The sequence below is a fragment of the Mus caroli genome, chromosome 15, assembly GCF_900094665.2.
Source record: "Mus caroli chromosome 15, CAROLI_EIJ_v1.1, whole genome shotgun sequence".
NCBI lineage: Eukaryota > Metazoa > Chordata > Mammalia > Rodentia > Muridae > Mus > Mus caroli.
In genome coordinates this window covers 29,209,064-29,227,312 of record NC_034584.1, presented here as the reverse complement: position 1 = coordinate 29,227,312, position 18,249 = coordinate 29,209,064, and the positions used below count along the sequence as shown (strand labels likewise).

Here is an 18,249-nt window from a genome sequence, read left to right as displayed (position 1 = left end):
TTTGCTGCCCAGAGAATGGTCCTGCCCATAGTAAGCAGGTCTTCCCACTTCAATTAAAGTACTCAAGATAACCTCCTCATCATGCCACTGGCCTCACTGCCCAGGGGACTCTAAAGCCTATCAAGTTGACAATTAACAAGAGGCAGAGGCAGGCAGATCTCTGAGTTTTGAGGCCAGCCTGGTCTACAAAGTTCTAGGACAGACAAGGCTACACAGAGAAACCCTGCCTCAAAAAGCCAACAAATCAAAGAAAAGTGTTTTGTGCCCCAGTGTGGTGGAACATACCTATAATCCCAACATTAGAGGATAAAGCAAGAACCCATCTCTTAGGGAAGAAAAAAGTGGGCAGGTGTGGGTACCATGGAGACAGCATGATCACATACAGCACTACTGAGCACTGTACAAGGACAGATGAGTGACTCGGCACAGAATGTGGTTGGTCCAACAAAATTCATCAGCATTTAAGTATTAGAACATGTGTGTGTGAAATGGGCTGAGCTGTGTGTATCTGTGACAGGGAGAGTCACCAGGCAGTCAGCGGAGCCACGACTGTTTTCTTGGATGCAGACAAACTTTAATTGCAAAGCCTTTGTGTACAGCACATTGAGCAATGACCAAGCAGGAGACCTGCTCACATTCAGAGACATGAACATAAACGTCTTTCACAATCCAGACAGTCTATAGAGTATTCTACATGGGAACAAACCTCCTTATCTTTCTGAAGACTGCTTGACATTTTAATAAATGATTAGGCATACTTAGAAATTCAAAGTAGGTTGTACCTTGCAAGAACATACATGGTGGTTCTGTTGGTGCAGGTAACCAAGGAAAAGCAAGTGTGAGTCTCTCAGTGCAGAGCAAGCTGGTCCCCATTTCACACAGGGACACACATCAACCATAGCCCAAAACAACAGGCAGCCCAGGCAGCTCTTGCCCTCACTGTTGCCTATTACCTTGGGGGTTAATAGCCCAAAGAAAATCCTTGACCAGCAAATTCAGAGCATCATTGAATTTAGGGATAGTAGGGAAATTCTTATATCACATATGGAAGGGTTCCTATCTAATTAGAGTAATTAATATTATTTGTATTACGTATACTGGAAAGATTTAAGTATCATCTAATTTTAATTTTATACTTTCAAAACAGTCAGAGGGAATGGAGAAGAAAAGTATGACTGCCCACCCAGCTCTGGGGCCAGGCAGGTATAAGCCAGACCGGGGACCACCGTCTATAGTTTTGAGAAAGACTCTGGGAACTCATCACACTCCACTCCTACAGCCTCGCTAGTCAGTGCTTAGCTACAGGGCATGTGTCAACAGAGGCTTCAGCTTAACATCTAAATTGTAAAATGTGGCTCAAAGAGTTCATCATGGAAGTGAAACCACAGGATAATACATGCAGCTAAGGGCTCAAACTGCTGCTCTCAGCTCTTCCGCACCAGGTTCAGGCGGACACGTAAGGTGGTGGTGGCTCCTTGGCAGTGCTAGGCACAGCAGTAGCATCATCGTACGGAGGCAGTAGCACCTGGAAAGGAGAGCCCAGAGTCAGTGTTTAAAAGCAAGCATTCACTCCCTGAGTCCGAGACCAGGCTTTAACTGAACATGCATACACTTAAAGTCTTCGGAAAACTGGTACTCCGGTCTACGATTCACTAAACGGACACATTTTATATGAGACTTTGAAACCTTAAACTGGGGCGTGACTTCTGCCACCTCTGCTTTCCTGCCATGGTCTACGTGTGCCTGCATAGCCAGAGGGTATATGTAAAGGAGTAAGAGAGTGAGAACGGTTCTCCCGTGTGTAGGCACAAGGGCAGGCACTAAGCCGACCATTCGGTGTTGACCTAAGCACCTTGCAGGACACACAGAACCAGGTAACCTTCCTTCCCATAGTGTATTTGATTGGCATGGCTCACAGGCAAGCAGGTGACAGACAAGTGGCAAGGAGTAGCTGCAATCAAATTAACAGGCAACAGTAGAGCTGCTTCACTGCAAGGCATCTGACACCACATCTCACGAGCTGCTGTTCCTGTCAGCTTTGTGTCTGTCTCCTCAAAGGGGCACTTAGTGGTGTCCCTGTGTCCTGAAGACTTCTCAAATCAATCAAGGGACAGGAAAACCTGGGATGCACTTGGGTCCAGGAGGCAAGGAGGCATCTGCAGGGCTCTCCCCACAGAGGGACTAGCCACTCTGGGGGTACTCACATCAGCAACACAAACGCCGTGAATTACTGTGCTGTCTGCTTAGGAGGCAGAGTGGGCAAACACAAAAAGATGATCAACAACGGGGAAAGGCAGTGCAGTGCAGACCAGAAAAGCGCCCCTCCCCCAAAGGTAGTGACTAGACTAGAGAGAGCACTCCTATCCATGATATGTTGAGTGTACACTTGTGGTAGGGAGAAAGAAGGTAGGCAGTGGAAAAGTTTCTGGGAAGTTGGAGGGGCCTGGCCACTGTCTACTTACAGGAGAAGGCTGGGGAGATGCAGCAGGCAAGGCTATGGCCTGGGGTCCAGCACACACGTGTGGATATGGATCAAGTAGGGTCACCTATGACCACTGGAAGCCGTGAACAGCAGTAGGAGCGTTAACTACAGAATGATGGGCTCTGCATTATCCTCAGCAGCCTCACTGAAGAATTAACTGAGCGTAACTACCATTGTCATTGGAGAAATCTTAGAACACAGTGGGGCTCCTGAAGAAATGAAAGCAACCAGCATATTCCGCTTTGTTTCTTACCTTTCTCACAAAACAAAACATTCCTCAAAATGTTCCGAGACCGAATACAACATTTCTTTCAGGGGAAGCATAAGCATGTTCTATCAAAATAGAGCTCTCACACTTTGGTATATTCATTATCAAGCAAGCCTGTATCGAATGCGGTTTCATTGCAAATCAGCATTTCAGCACTGATGGTCTTTCCTCAGAAATACTCTATTGACTTCGCCTTGCAATCTGACGTCAAGAGGCCTGAAGAATCCCTCCCTCCACTGAGCGGGTGACACCCTCACTCACTGTTCTATGTTGGCTGTGAAATATTCTTGATGTGACACCTCTGGCTATCAGAGTACTTTCGAAAATTCTCCAGATGGAACTAGTTTAAATTCTCCAAGGCTCAGCATCCTCTTATCTAAATGACGCTGAATCTAGTCGAGACTCAAAGACCAGAGGGGTGACGTACGGACCGGACCACCCTTCTGTTCCTATTATGTTCTGTTGGCACTGAAGATGCAGCCATCTTCCCTTTCTATAAGGGGGATGAAGTACTTGGACATCGAGAGAAATAACTGTCACGTGGTTAACACCAAATTTGCCACCTAGGATGCCATGATGTGATAGATGAAAATGTAACTATTTTGACATTTTTATCACTTGACATTTAGTTGTTTTAAAAAACAAAAAAAACCTAACCATTCATGGAACAGGGGCCACACTGCGGTCAGGATGAAATAAATAAGGGAGAAAAAAAAAAAAAGACCAAGAACACATCCTATTTCAGTGTAGAGTTGCTGCTACCAAGCAGAAGCTAACAGCTGAGTGCCAGAACGTTCAGCACACACACAACTGGGGGCTCCTTTATATATGTTCAACACAAATTTCACACAAACACACAAATTCCATTTTTCTGTCCATGACCACTCCCACTCCCAGAAGGAGCCAGCTCAGTAAAGTGCTTACCTAGGGTGAAAAGGCAGAGGAAGACACCCAGTGTCAACCCCTGGACTATACATGCACATGTGTGCACACAAACAATACCTCACATACCATAAATAAAATCTGGAAAAGAAATTCAGTTCATCTGTTAACAAATGACAAATGTCATAGGAAGAGCAACAGCTGTACTCCACACAATAGTGCAGCTGTGTTCTAAGAAATGTGTATCAGGCAATTTCATCTCATATCAACATTGTGGAAATTACTTATATAACAAAGATGGCTATACCATCGCCCGAAAAATACAAAGACCCAGCCTGGCTGACTGAGCTGGCTTGGTCATCAGATGCTCTTGAATCCGGCTAAAACATCTGAAGCTTGCCCTCTAACTGCCCTGGAAGCAAGGACTTCCCCAAGCTTGTCTGGCAAGTTAGTTATGACTTTTCTGCATAACTAACCTACAGGATGAAGGCGTGTTAATGCTTTAGATTCTGACTGTCTAGTTTCTTAGGGATAAAGGAAAGAAAACCTGCAGGAACTGTGCCATAATTACTGGAAAAGTCACTGAAACCACCATAAATGTCACTCCAGCTGCTGAGTTCTTCAGAGCATTTTTATGGTCAGGGGTCAGCCTTAACTGAGCTTCAGTATGTCAGAGAATCTACTTGGCAATGGCTACTAGGGAGTTGGTCTGACCATCAACTGAAGTTTTTTCTTTTAACTGTATTTATAAGTGTATTATAAAACAGACTTTTCAAAAAGCCTCAGATAGCAGAATACTTTGAGAAGTCAGAGCAACAACCTTACATTAAGGTAATCTGAGTTAGCACCTACAACAAGACATAGCATAACAGGCTCCTTGAAGTTTACATTTTTCCCTTTACATTTTTTTTGTTTGTTTTTTTGTTTGTTTGGTTTTTTGAGACAGGGTTTCTCTGTATAGACCTGGCTGTCCTGGAACTCACTTTGTAGACCAGGCTGGCCTCGAACTCAGAAATCCGCCTGCCTCTGCCTCCCGAGTGCTGGGATTAAAGGCGTGCGCCACTACGCCTGGCTCCCTTTAAAATATTAATAGCCTTCCTATCATATCTAAGGCTATAATGCTTTTATCTGGAATCAGAATTTCAGACACTGTTTTAGCTAAATATTACTTTCACTGGTTCTGAGAACCCTGGTCCACAGGGATTACGTTCCATTTGGCAAAATACTGCTGGAACCCTGGTCTTGGTGGTGTTAGTGAAACAAAGTTACATAGATTAAGTTTTCAAAAACTTCAATTTGCAAATGTTTAATTATGAAAAATATACGTAATCTATGTATTTGTTACTTTAATGTGCTGTTCCTCCAGTGAGCACATTTTCATGCATTAGGAAGTCAATGTGATGTTACATAATGTGTCTACCACATGGCTCCTCCAACAGAGGGGAGGGCACATCTCCCTAAGGCACCAGTAGTACTGGAGCCAGGTGGCTGCAGAGGCGCAGAGGGGCACCTTGGGATATTTTAAAAGTTTAAGGGAAACAAAACAACACTTCCTACATACGGAGCAGACTGCTGTGCACACATGACTGCTCAGTGCAATGAAGAGTTGGGTATTTATCCTCACGCAGGCTCGGAGGCCTTATGTTTGGGACCCTCTGCCCCAGGCATTCCCATCATGGTTTGGCTAGAAATGGAAGCAAGATTAAACCTGGTCTGGGATGATGTCCAGTATTTAACAGCTCTTTCCTGTCTTCCCTGTGTGTAGAATTTGGGCAAGCATGAATCTGGATCACAGCATATGTACTGTCTTAGAAAAGGAGATGAGGCACATTTATTTTATAACAAGAACTCCAGTATCTATCCACAAAGGTCAACATGGATTTATTTAGCCTGGGAGAAGAGCCATCTAGACCAATACTTAATAGGAAGTGAAAGCCAGGCATGACATGTTATGTTGATGTGGATACCCAATATTGACATGGGCAAAGGAGAAACGTATGTGGTTATGTGCTATGAAAAACTAGATTACCCGAGCCTTCTAGATGGTGAGGCAGGCACTGGCACATTTTGGTCTTCAAATTAGAATGCCAACATTAAGCCCCCTAGTTCTTGCCAAACAATCTTAGAGTGTTCCAATCCTCGGGGACTACATTATGATCTCCAGAGATCATTTTCCACCATCAAGAACAGCCCTTTGGAGAAATGGCACACCACAGGGGTGATGCCGAAAATACATGAGCCTGTGTTATACTAAGAGCAAGAACACCCGAGAGCTATTGATGAGGCTCCAACTGGCCAAAGGATGGTCTAGCTTGAGCATCAGTCCTATGTACTGTGATATGTTAGTGTTTAGAGAAAGCATCTGCTTATCCTTTCTAAGGATACAGAATAGGTACAAAACAAGAAATTTACACAAAGGACAGAGTCTGATCAATTGGAACTATAGTTACAGGTGGTTGTGAGGCACCACATGGTGCTACGAAATGAGCCTGGGACTCTGGAAGAGCAGCCACTGCTGAGACATCTCTCTCTCTCTTCAGGCTGGGTTTTTGTTTATTTTTGTTTTTGTTTTTGTTTTATTTGTTACTGCTGTTTTCCAAGGTCCAATTATTATCTATGTCATGGTTTGGATGTGAAATACCCTGGAACTCCCCTCACTGCCAAGACTCACTTGGTTCCCAGCTAGTGGATCCAATCACTGAAGCAACTGGGTAACAAGGGCTCTGATCTCATCAATGGATTAACCTACTGATGAGTTTCTAATCCGATGGCATTAGTGGGGCTTGCTTAGAGGGAGGTGGTAGTCCTTTGGGAACATCTCCATTGTCCTCTCTGCTTCTTGGCTGCCCTGATGTGAGCAACCTCTTCCACCACAGGGTCTGCAGCAATGATATTCTTCATATCTTACCACAAACCCGTGGCAATAAAACAAGTCCTATCACATGACAGAAATGTCTAAAAGATAATCAAAGCACCCCTCTCTAAGTCATTTCTTTCAGGTATCTGTCACACTGGCAAGAAATCTACAACCTAATACACTCTGCAGAGCACACAGATGAAAAACATGACTTGGCCAGGCAGCAGTGGTGGCAGACACTTTTAATCCCAGCACTGAGACAAAGGCAGGCAGATTTCAGTGAGTTTGAGGACAGCCTGGTCTACACAGAGAAACACTATCTCAAAAACAAAAACAACAAAAAACATGTCTCAAATACAGCAGGAAGTAGCAAACACTAAAACATTAGGCACCATCATGCAGGAGAGGATGGGGGAGGTCTCTCCTCTGGTGACATCACACTTACTGTGGTATCATTGCTGGTAACGTAAACCAGGACATCGGAGGAGTTCCTGCCGTTGATGTACCTGTAGCAGCTCCAAACGCAGCTAATCAAGTAGCCCTGCAAGTCACAGGCATTGGATTTTTAATTTTCAAAATTAAAAGACAACTTAGAACAATATAAAGTCATAGTATGCATGTAATGAATATTGCAGTACTATATACTATGTATTGTATAACCTTAATCTGTCCCCAAATACATTTTTTTTGGTTTTTTTTTTTAACTTTTTCTAATTTTTTATTAGGTATTTTCTTCATTTACATTTCAAATGCTATCCCGATAGTCCCCTATACCCTCCCTCCGCCCTGCACCCCTACCCACCCACTCCTACTTCTTGGCCCTGAGGTTCCTCTGTACTGGGGCATATAAAGTTTGCAAGTCCAATGGGCCTCTCTTCCCAATGATGGCCGACTAGGCCATCTTCTGCTACATATGCAGCTAGAGACATTAGCTCTGGGGGTACTGGTTAGTTCATATTGTTGTTCCACCTATAGGGTTGCAGACCCCTTCAGCTCCTTGGGTACTTTCTCTAGCTCCTCCATTGGGGGCCCTGTGTTCCATCCAATAGCTGACTGTGAGCATCCACTTCTGTGTTTGCCAGGCACTGGCATAGCCTCACACAAGACAGCTATATCTGGGTCCTTTCAGCAAAATCTTGCTGGCGTATGCAATAGTGTCTGCGTTTGGTGGCTGATTATGGGATGGACCCCTGGGTGGGGCATTCTCTGGATGGTCCATCCTTTCCTCTCAGATTCAACCTTTGTCTCTGTAACTCCTTCCATGGGTATTTTGTTCCCAATTCTAAGAAAGGGCAAAGTATCCACACTTTGGTCTTTCTTCTTCTTGAGTTTCATGTGTTTTACAAATTGTATCTTGGGTATTCTAAGTTTCTGGGCCATTTTGTTGTTGTTGTTGTTTTATTTTATGTGTATGGATGTTTTGCCTGTATGTATATCTGTGCACTGTGTACATGCCTGGTGACATAGACATGTGAAGAGGAACTGAAGTTATGGATGGTTGTGAGCCACCAAGTGGATGCTGGGAACAGAAATTGGGTCCTCTGGAAAAAGACAAATACTCTTCACCACTGAGCCATGTCTCCTTGACTGGCCTGTGGAGTGCAGATCAGTATTTCTCTCTCTCACAGACAACATACTAAACTGTAACATTATGAAATCAAGAGGCAACAAACTAGTTATTTTGTTTATCTCTCTTACAATCAGGAATACATTTACTATTTAGCCCAGAAAGAGAATATTTATGCTTACCTTAAGTGTCAAAAGAATGCCGATAAACAGAAGAATAATAAGGACCAAACAGGTAGGATTCACGGACATTATATCATCTCTGTAGGGAAAGCTGGGAGGCTGAAAGGGAAAGAAAGGGGTCTCATTAGCCAACTGCATTCATCTTTCAAGATGTATTCCACAGGCAGCAGAGGCATGGTGGAGACTGGTGATTGTTTATTTAGGACAGATGCCTCTATTGATGAGACAGCAACAGACAGTGAGTTAGGGAAAGCCAACACTGTCCTAACTCAGGCAATAATTCCAGCAAAGAGAAGTCAAGGGGAAACAGACACAATCAAGTGTGCAGTACCAGTCCGCCCTCCACTGCACCATGGGGGTCCACCACCAATGTGGTGCTTTGTATACTCTTGGTGTTTGACATGGTAGTGTGTTCTTATTTTCTTCATGTTCTGGGTACTCTAAAGGCGGTGTGCAGGACTAGGAGGAGAAACTCACTAATATGAATATATTTGCTAATGGCACATCTTTCTAAATAGCGAAGTCTTACATGTTTATTTTGTTTTGTAAACAAGGATAATGAATTACTTTAACCATGTTTTGCAGGATTCCAGCTTGGGCTCGCCTGCAGCCTTCTCAGATGACGACTGCCTTTCTAACTCACCACATTTCAATTTGTCAGCAGCAACAGCCATCAGGGGAATGTGAACGCTCCTTTTCATTGCCATTTCGAGGTATTGTTGATAATGTACATGATTTGCTACTACAGCTCAGACGGATCTGGGATTTGTTTTGTGCAAATGGGTTCTCACCAAGTAGCTCAGGCTGACTGTGGGTTTTTCCTCAGCCTTCTAGGGGCTGGGGTTACAGGCACGCACTACTGTGCCCAGCTCAGAATGACCATTAAATGGTACAGAATGTTTTTGGAGGGAGATTGGGAAGTCAAGACAGGGTCACATGTAACCCAGGCTGGACTCAAATTCACTATGTAGGAGTTGAAGGACGACCTTCAACTTCTGACCTTGAACTTCAAGCCACTTCACCTGGCTTCCTGAAATATTTCATTTCTATTATTTGGTTTTGTCATTACAAATAAAAGTGAAAGCCGATTTTTTTTTTTTTTACAGTATTATAATTCTTGTCAGCTTAAACAATATTGTCGTTGTACCACCTGATGGTTCCAAAGTGAATGACTGGAGAGTAGCAGATAAGGTAGGGTCAAATGAAGCCACTATGACTGTGTGGCTCTGCAGCCCATGAACCGGACATACAGTGCAGCACTCCACAGCACAGGGCAGCTACTGGCCTGTCTTCACGTATCCTTACCATCACCACCAGCCCAGTCCCGTACACGATAAGCTTATTGGGACTGAGTTTCTTCCTCTCTTGCAGCATGATTTGAGGAGCCCAGCAAACAGATCATAGAGTTAACATGAGGTTTTAGTACAGAGGCTAATCCTCTACTGCCCCATCACAGACCAGGCCCCTTCGTGTTCTACTATCTCCCAGAGGCAACTCTCAAAACTGGCACGTGGAACTTTTTAGACACTACTGCCTATCAAAGCATGGTCCTGGCTCTTCAGTAAAAAGAATGACAATGTAGACATTTCTAAGGAACAAAAATTTGGGGCCTTCTGTGGTGGGACAGGTTAGAGCAGGACTGTCAGCAAGACTACAAGCTTCTATCCTCCCCACCTCCTCTCTCCCCTCCTCAGCCATTCTCTCCTCACTCCCCCAACCCCCTCAGCCATTCCTCTCTCCTCACTCCCTCCTCCCTATCCCCACCAACCATTCTTTCCACTGGATCATCTAGTTCCCAATGCCACAGGCATCCTGTAGCCTCACCTCTCCTGGTCCTTACCCTGAGTTCAGAACTACTATAGAGGCTGCGTGTAATGAACACACTGGCACAGTCTGTAACCCAAGGGAACAGGGAGCAGGCTGAGATAGGAGGCCAAGCTGGGCAACTCAGCAAGACCTGGTCTCTAAGGATGTAGCTCAACAGTGAAGTGCTTAGCTTGCATGTGGCCAGCCCCTGGGTTTAATCCCTAATACCACATTTTAAAAAAAAACCAAATAATAAAATTATATAGAGAGAACCTTCAAGAGTGAAGATTTACTGGGCAGTAGTGGCACACACTTTTAACCCCAGCACCTGGGAGACAGAGGCAGGGGGATCTCTGTGAGTTCGAGGCCAGCCTGGTCTACAGAGTGAGTTCCAGGACAGCCAGGGCTTCACAGAGAAACCCTGTCTTGAAGGAAAAAAGAGAGAGAGAGAGAGAGAGAGAGAGAGAGAGAGAGAGAGAAACAGAACAACAACAAAACAAAACAATCCTCTCCCGCAAAAAGAGTGAATGTTTTGCCATTTAAACAATTTTAAGGAAATTACATTTTCAAACACATTCATAATTTAAAAATCCAAGGTTAAAAAGTGCAAGGGTCCACAATTACTCTGTCTGACACTATTAGAGGCTCCTCAATACCCAGCCACCAATACTACCCACCAGATGTCCATAAAGTACTTAACATGAAATCAGGAAGAACGAGATCTCTAGGGAACTAAGTCTGGAGAGAATTCTACAGCAGTTTCCTGTCTCCCACTAGCCAACAGAAGAAAGATCCCATCCACTGCTGACACCTAAGCAAAGCATATCAACATTCCCATAGACACAGAAAATGCCATTACTGCCCTCTGTCTCATCCCTGCAGGTCCTAGGAGGTTATGACAGCTACAACATCCTAAAAGCACCCTCGTAATTCAGAACTCCCACCTTTCAGCAAAAAACTCAACCATCGCACCAAATACTCAGCTGCAAGTTTTAGATCTGCTTAATGTGTGTGTCCCTTGATAGTGATTTGTTTGTCCTTTACTCAATCAGCGCCCCACCACCACCACCACCATGGCAAGAGGCAGTAAGTAAGTAGGAGGGTCACCTACCAGCTGTCGTATGTATTCCTGAATGGAATTTGGATAGACAAGCACGGTGATTGCAACCAAAGTATTCAGGGCAAAATCAAAGATCTGGTAACAGAAGAACGGGATGATCCAGGCAGCATGTTGCTAAAAATGAGAAAATAGAATGTTAGTATGTTGGATATAACAAGACACTGAGCTTATCAATATGAAGGGACCTGGAGGACTGGCAGTCATTAACCAGGCCATTAACCTGGCAGTCATTAACCAGGCACATGGAATGCCAGTGACTGGTGTGCCAAGCTGAAGCAGTGAAGAGACAGCAATGCCGGGGCAGGAGGAATGGCTCAGCAGTTGAGACCACAGTCTGCTTTTGCAGAGGTTTTACATTCAATCCCCAACAACCACACGATAGCTCACAACCCTCTATAATGGGATCTGATGCCCTCTTCTGGTGTGCAGGCATACATGCAGATAGAGCACTCATACACATAAAATAAGTAACTCTTAAAGAAAGAAAGAGAGAGAGAGAGAGAGAGAGAGAGAGAGAGAAAGAAAGAAAGAAAGAAGAAAAAAAGAAGCAAACAAAAATACCAAGTGTTCATAATAATGTGGGTTTTACCAGTTTTTCTAGTACCACAAGGAGTTATCGAGAGATTCTTAAGACTCTTGCAAAGAACTATGAATAACTCTACACTCAGAAAAGGTAACCTCAGATTATGCCACAGCAGTGGTTCTCAACTGGTGGGTGGGTGGCAACCCCTTTGGAAGCTGAACAACTGTTTCATAGGGGTTGCCTAAGACCATCAGAAAACACAGATAGTTACAACTCAGAACAGTAACAAAATTATAGTTATGAAGTAGCAACAAAAATAAAAAATAACTTTATGGTTGGGCCTCACAATGACCTGAGGAACTGTATCAAAGGGTCGGAGCATTAGAAAGCTGAAAACACTGCTCTAGTGGAAGGGTCTAAAGACAGGCCCCGCCCTCACCTCCCAACAGCGGCTTACCTTGTATGCACCGTAAGTAGCCATGGCACATATCAGGATCATGAGGAGAGAGATTGCGATAGCAATGCACATGTCTAGGAAAGGTCAAAAAAGGGGGGTGGGGAGAGACAATTAGATCCACTACTGAACAAACTGAGTTTCTCTTCATTTTGTTTATAAACCGATTATAGCTGAAAATTTTTATATTAACCAGAGCTAACAAGTGCCAGGTGATGTCCTCACTAAACCCTAAGCGCCTACATGATTGCAAAGATAAGAGGTGCTGGTTACAGAAGCCAAAGGAGGCCTTCTGGTCCTCACTAACTCAGTCATCCTGTAGCCACACAGGTGTCTATTAACTCAGCCATCCTATAATCAGAAAGCTGTCTCTGTACTTTATACACTCCTACTTAGATCACAAATTAAAACTCTGATACCTTATTCACTCAAAGTTAAAAATCTGTTTCTGTCCAGTTGGGCGTGGTGGCACACGCCTTTAATCCCAGCACTTGGGAGGCAGAGGCAGTCGAATTTCTGAGTTCAAGGCCAGCCATCCAGAAACTCTGTCTCGAAAAACAAAACAACAACAACAACAAAAGATCCTAATGTCCCTATTTCCTCTAAAGCGATCTCTCATCTTACTTCTCACCCTGGCTGTCTACGTCACCTAACCAGGATCAAACACTAATTGCTAGGCCTTATGTCTGCAGTTTTCTTCATTTGTAGTATGATCAAAACTCTGTTTTAATGACAAAGGTGGTCCCAGGTAGCTGGTGCAGTTCCCACCCTTCCAGTCACTGTGCCCTCCCCTCTGTCATGTGGAATTACAGCTACAGCACACATTCATCTTATTCTAACTGCTACTGGTGATTGCCAGTTTCTCTCCAGGTAAAAGGACAGTACACTGTTGACTATCACCACCATCTCCCCGTGGATCACGAATGCTCCCCATGGCAGCAGCAGTTAGGTGCTGGGAACCTCGGAGGAGAAGGTCAGTAACATGCCCCAGTCCTGCAGATCCAGTTCGGAGAATATGAAATATCTCATCAATGACATTTATACTGATTTCAATAATTACAATTTATCTTGGTTTTTATGTGAACATATCATTTTCTAGTCACATATAAAAGCAACAACAAAAACCCAAGATTAACGACTGAACAATGTTGGTCGGGAAGGCACGAGGTAAACAATTATTTTTTTCAGGAAGCCCGTGTCTTTAGGTGTAACCAAGCTGCTAACTCCTGATGCTGAGAAGGCAGTGAAGTAGCTCTACTCGACGGTTTCAGAGATGTTTCATTCTCCATGGCTGAGGCAGATGTTGCTCTTTCTGAGCAGAAGATAAAATGAGGGTTTGGGGTTGAGAGCAAAGGCGGGGCTGTGACTAATTCTGCCATAGTGGTTAGTATTAATTGCCAACTTGACTGGATCAAGACAGACCTGGATCAGTCAAGCACATTTCTGTGGTGTTCATGAGAGTGTTTCTAGAATGCTAAATAAGAGGGAAGGCCCACACATGGGCTGAGGTCCCTTACACAAAAACAGGAGAAAGGCCCCTTAGAGCATGTATCCATGCCCCCATCCCTTCTGAACTGCCCATAATGACCTCAAATGCCCTAAACTGTAAGGAAAAGAGCAGGGGGCGGGGGTGAGTTGATGGGGGATGGGAAAGAGGAGGGGGGACCTTCTCAATATTTAATAAGAAAAAAGTTAATTTGTGAAAACCAGGCCATTGACTATTTCAAAGATCTTTATAGAGACTGATAATAGAGAGAGGCAAATAAACTCAAAGGTTTACTCAAGACATGAAAATATTAACATGCGGGCTGGTGAGATGGCTCAGTGGGTAAGAGCACCCGACTGCTCTTCTGAAGGTCAGGAGTTCAAATCCCAGCAACCACATGGTGGCTCACAACCATCCGTAACGAGATCTGACTCCCTCTGGAGTGTCTGAGGACAGCTACAGTGTACTTACATATAATAAATAAATAAATCTTAAAAAAAAAAAAAAGAAAATATTAACATGCACTGTATAAAGTCTTTAGTAAGGACTGTGTGGCACATTCCAGAACTGACCTTGATTAGAGTCATAATTTATATGTTCATCCAAGAACACAAAACCCAAAGAATTAAAAGGTACAAATAAAACCCATGAAATGAAGTACACTATCGGCACTCACACAAACAGTGAGAGAGGTGAGGACATTTTAGAAATCCCATTTCTCTGTGTACTTCTAACCAGTTCTGTACAAACTGCTACATCCCAAGCTCAGGCTGATGATGGTTTGTACATGCTCTGCCCAGGAAGTGGCATTATTAGAGGGTGTGGCCCTGTTGGAGTAGTCGTATCACTGTGGGTGTGGGCTTTAAGACCACATCCAAGCTGCCTGGAAATGAGTATTCTGCTAGCAGCCTTCAGATGAAGATGTAGAACTCAGGATCCCCAGGCTCTGCTGGCCTTCGAGCTGCTGCAATGTTCTTCCAATGAAAGCAGAGTCCCAGACCCACTCCTGATTCATGGATCTCTAGGAACGCTATAATACCAAGTAAAATAGTGAAATGTGGATTTTTGTCATCAACTCCCTTAGGGCTTCACTTCCGGTAACAAACTCCAGTACTACAATTTTGTGGCTTCGGAAGGGAGATAAGAAAATTCCTCTGTGGGAAATGGGTTTTGATCATGAGCCTATAAAAAAGGGCGGCACTGTCCGCTGTCTTTTCAGTCAGGCGCGCTGAGTGTGTTTTCAGATCATGTCTGGTGGCTCCAAGGATTACAACAGAGAAAATGGCAGCCCAGAAGGAATGGATCCCGATGATGTCATCGAGAGCAACTGGAATGATAACTCTGATGATATGAATTTAAAGGAGTCCCTTCTTCAAGGCTACTATGCTTATGGTTTTGAGAAGTCTTCAGCTATTCAATAGAGAGCTATTATCCCTTGTATTAAAGGATATGATGTGATTGCTCGAGCTCAGTCAGGTACTGGCAAGTCAGCCACATTTGCCAGTTCCATCCTGAACAGTTGGAGATTGAGTTCAAGGAGACCCAAGCACTAGTATTGGCCCCCACCAGAGAACTGGCTCAACAGATCCAAAAGGTAATTTTGGCTCTTGGAGATTATATGGGAGCAACTTGTCATGCTTGCATTGGAGGAACAAATGTTCAAAATGAAATGCAGAAGGTGCAGGCTGAAGCCCCTCATGATGTTGTTGGTAGTTCAGGGAGTGTTTGATATGCTAAATAGAAGATACCTTTCTCCAAAATGGATCAAAATGTTTGTTTTGAATGAAGCAGATGAAATGTTGAGCTGAGGGTTTAAGGATCGATCTGTGAGATTTTCCAAAAATTAAATACAAGCATACAGGTTGTGTTGCTTTCTGCCACAATGCCAACTGATGTGCAAGAAGTGATCAAGAAATTCGAATTCTGGTGAAGAAGGAAGAATTGACCCTTGAAGGAATTAAACAATTTTATATTAATGTTGAGCGAGAGGAATGGAAGCTGGACACTTTGTGACTTGTATGAGACGCTGACTATCACACAAGCAGTTATTTTTCTCAATACAAGATGCAAGGGGGACAGGCTCACAGAGAAAATGCATGCTAGGAACTTCAGTTTCTGCTCTGTATGGTGACATGGACAAGAAGGAAAGAGATGTCACCATGAACGAACGAATTCCGATCAGGGTCAAGCCATCTTCTGATCACTACTGACTTGTTGGCTCGTAGGATTGGCATGCAAAAAGTGTCCTTGGTTATAAACTACAATTTACATACCAATCTTGAAAACTATATTCACAGGAGTCGATAGCGGCAGTTGGTGATGGCACTCAGAAATGGCGGTGACGTAATTTAGGATGGGGAATCATAAGCGAAACAGCACACTGAATAAAGAGCGAGTTGAATAGGCAGAGGGGGTCGATTTGGAAGGAAAGGTTTGGCTATAAACTTTGTTACTGAAGAAGAAAGACAAGAGGATTCTTCGTCACACTGAGACTTTCTACAATACTCCAGTGGAGAAAATGCCCATGAATGTGGCTGACCTAATTTAATTCCTGGGATGAGATAGTTTTGAATGCAGTGCTCACTGTTGCTGAATAGGCGATCACAACGTGCATTGTGCTTCTTTGAGAATATCTGAATATAGTCTCAATGCTCATAACAGATCACAAATACAGATTATTTTTCTTAAAGATTTATTTATTTATTTATTTATTTATTTATTTATTATATGTAAGTACACTGTAGCTGTCTTCAGACACCCCAGTAGAGGGGGTCAGATCTCATTACAGATGGTTGTGAGCCATCATGTGGTTGCTGGGATTTGAACTCAGGACCTTTGGAAGAGCAGTCAGTGCTCTTAACTGCTGAGCTATCTCTCCAGCATCAACAAATACAGATTATGATAGCAAAGCAACTTTAGTCCTAAGCTCTTGTGAGGAAAGGCATTGGCTTTATCCCCTTTAGAGTTGGACTGTTGGGGGTGGGTATAAAAGATGGGGTCTGAGCCTGGTCTACAAAGTGAGTTCCAGGACAACCAGGGCTATACAGAGAAACCCTGTCTCAAAAAAACAAAAACAAAAAAAAAACAACAACAAAAAGATGGGGTCTGTAAAATCTTTTTTTTTTTCTTAGAAATTCATTTACTAGTTATGTAGAAATGGTTTTATTAGATGTTCTCTATCATTTAATAATATACTTGTGGACTAAAAGATATAAGTGCTGTATAAAATCAGCCAATTATGTTAAACTAGCATATCTGCCTTTATTGTGTTTCTCATTAGCCTGACTAGAAAGGCTTTAAAAGTGATTTTTTTTTTAGAGAAAATTTGAATGTATTTTGTTGGTATTGTATTTATTCAATAAATTATTTAATTAGTGCTAAGTATGAACTGGACCCTGCTGCTAAGCCTCAGCAAGCAATCATCCCAGGTAGGGTTAGCCCCCCCCCCCCAGTAAAACTGCCATATTGCATATGTCTTAATGAAGTTTGAATGTTAAATAAAATTGTACATTCACTTAAAAAAAAAAGAGATAAAATAAAATAAAATGTAGAACTCTCAGGTCCTTTACCATGCCTACCTAGATGCTGCCATGTTCTCGACTTAATGATAATGGACTGAACCTCTGACTGTAAGCCAGTCCCAATTAAATGTTGTCTTTATAAGAGTTGCCTTGTTCATGGTATCTGTTCACATCAGTAAATCCCTAACTAAGACAGGTAGCAGCTTGTACAGACCCAAACTGTAAACCAGAACACAGAACAGGGAGGATGAAAACAGGCTACCATCTCCAAAGCAGCTTCCAACCCCACAGAAGTAAAACAGTACACACAGTAAATAAAGGTTACTTTGAGGGATTAAAGCACATTCCTTCCTAGGACTCACAGGACAGCTCAGCAGTAGAATGCTTGCCTGGGTCTAGTCCCTAGCATGACAAACCAACAGCCAGTTGACACTACGAATAAGGGGATTTTATGACCAACAGCTCTGGCCAATGCTAGGATAGTAACTTCCCCACCCCAACATCAGAGGACACTAATATCACACTGTTTCCTGAATTAAATTCCTGCTTTAATACTTCAGTTCTACTCTGAAAAGAATCCTAAGAAAAGCTATACCACAGGTATAAGGGGAATAATTAGAAAATGTTTCCTAGCCAAGCAGTGGTGGCACATACCTTTAATCCCAGCACTTGGGAGGTAAGGGCAGGTGGATTTCTGAGTTCGAGGCCAGCCTGGTCTACAGAGCAAGTTCCAGGGCAGCCAGGGCTACACAGAGAAACCCTGTCTCAAAAGACAGAGAGAGAGAGAGAGAGAGAGAGAGAGAGAGAGAGAGAGAGAGAGAGTGAGTGAGTGTGTGAAAAGAAAAGAAAATGTTTCCTGGATCCAATGAGCCACTGAGACAGACACGGCACATAAAAGCTACCTGAAATGCCTGTGTCTGAGCCTCTAATTCTATTCCCCCAGCTCGTGGACTGTTTACTCCTCAAAAGGCTTGCAGCTAACTCCATTTACATCTAGAGCTTCTCTAACTTCTGGTCACATTGCTGGCAGCAGAGCTCATGAATACAAACAGTTATTAGTTAGTCATCACGAACTGTAGGGAACTATTTTCAGCTGAACTT

At 43.4% G+C, this 18,249-nt stretch overlaps 1 protein-coding gene and 1 pseudogene across 1 annotated transcript in view; one reads left to right on the top strand and one right to left on the bottom strand.

Moving 5' to 3' along the window:
• Positions 1–552: 552 nt before the first annotated feature.
• The window catches only part of Laptm4b (lysosomal protein transmembrane 4 beta), a 47,566-nt gene continuing 29,869 nt past the window's right edge, over positions 553–18,249 (bottom strand). The window contains exons 3-7 of the mRNA XM_021183759.2: positions 12,145–12,218; positions 11,156–11,278; positions 8,239–8,337; positions 6,935–7,030; positions 553–1,525 (exon numbers count right to left, since the gene is read on the bottom strand). Coding sequence (XP_021039418.1) covers positions 1,445–1,525; positions 6,935–7,030; positions 8,239–8,337; positions 11,156–11,278; positions 12,145–12,218 — 473 coding nt within the window. The 3' untranslated portion in view covers positions 553–1,444. The remainder of the gene's footprint in view (positions 1,526–6,934; positions 7,031–8,238; positions 8,338–11,155; positions 11,279–12,144; positions 12,219–18,249) is intronic.
• Positions 14,875–15,934, top strand: LOC110310651 (annotated as a pseudogene).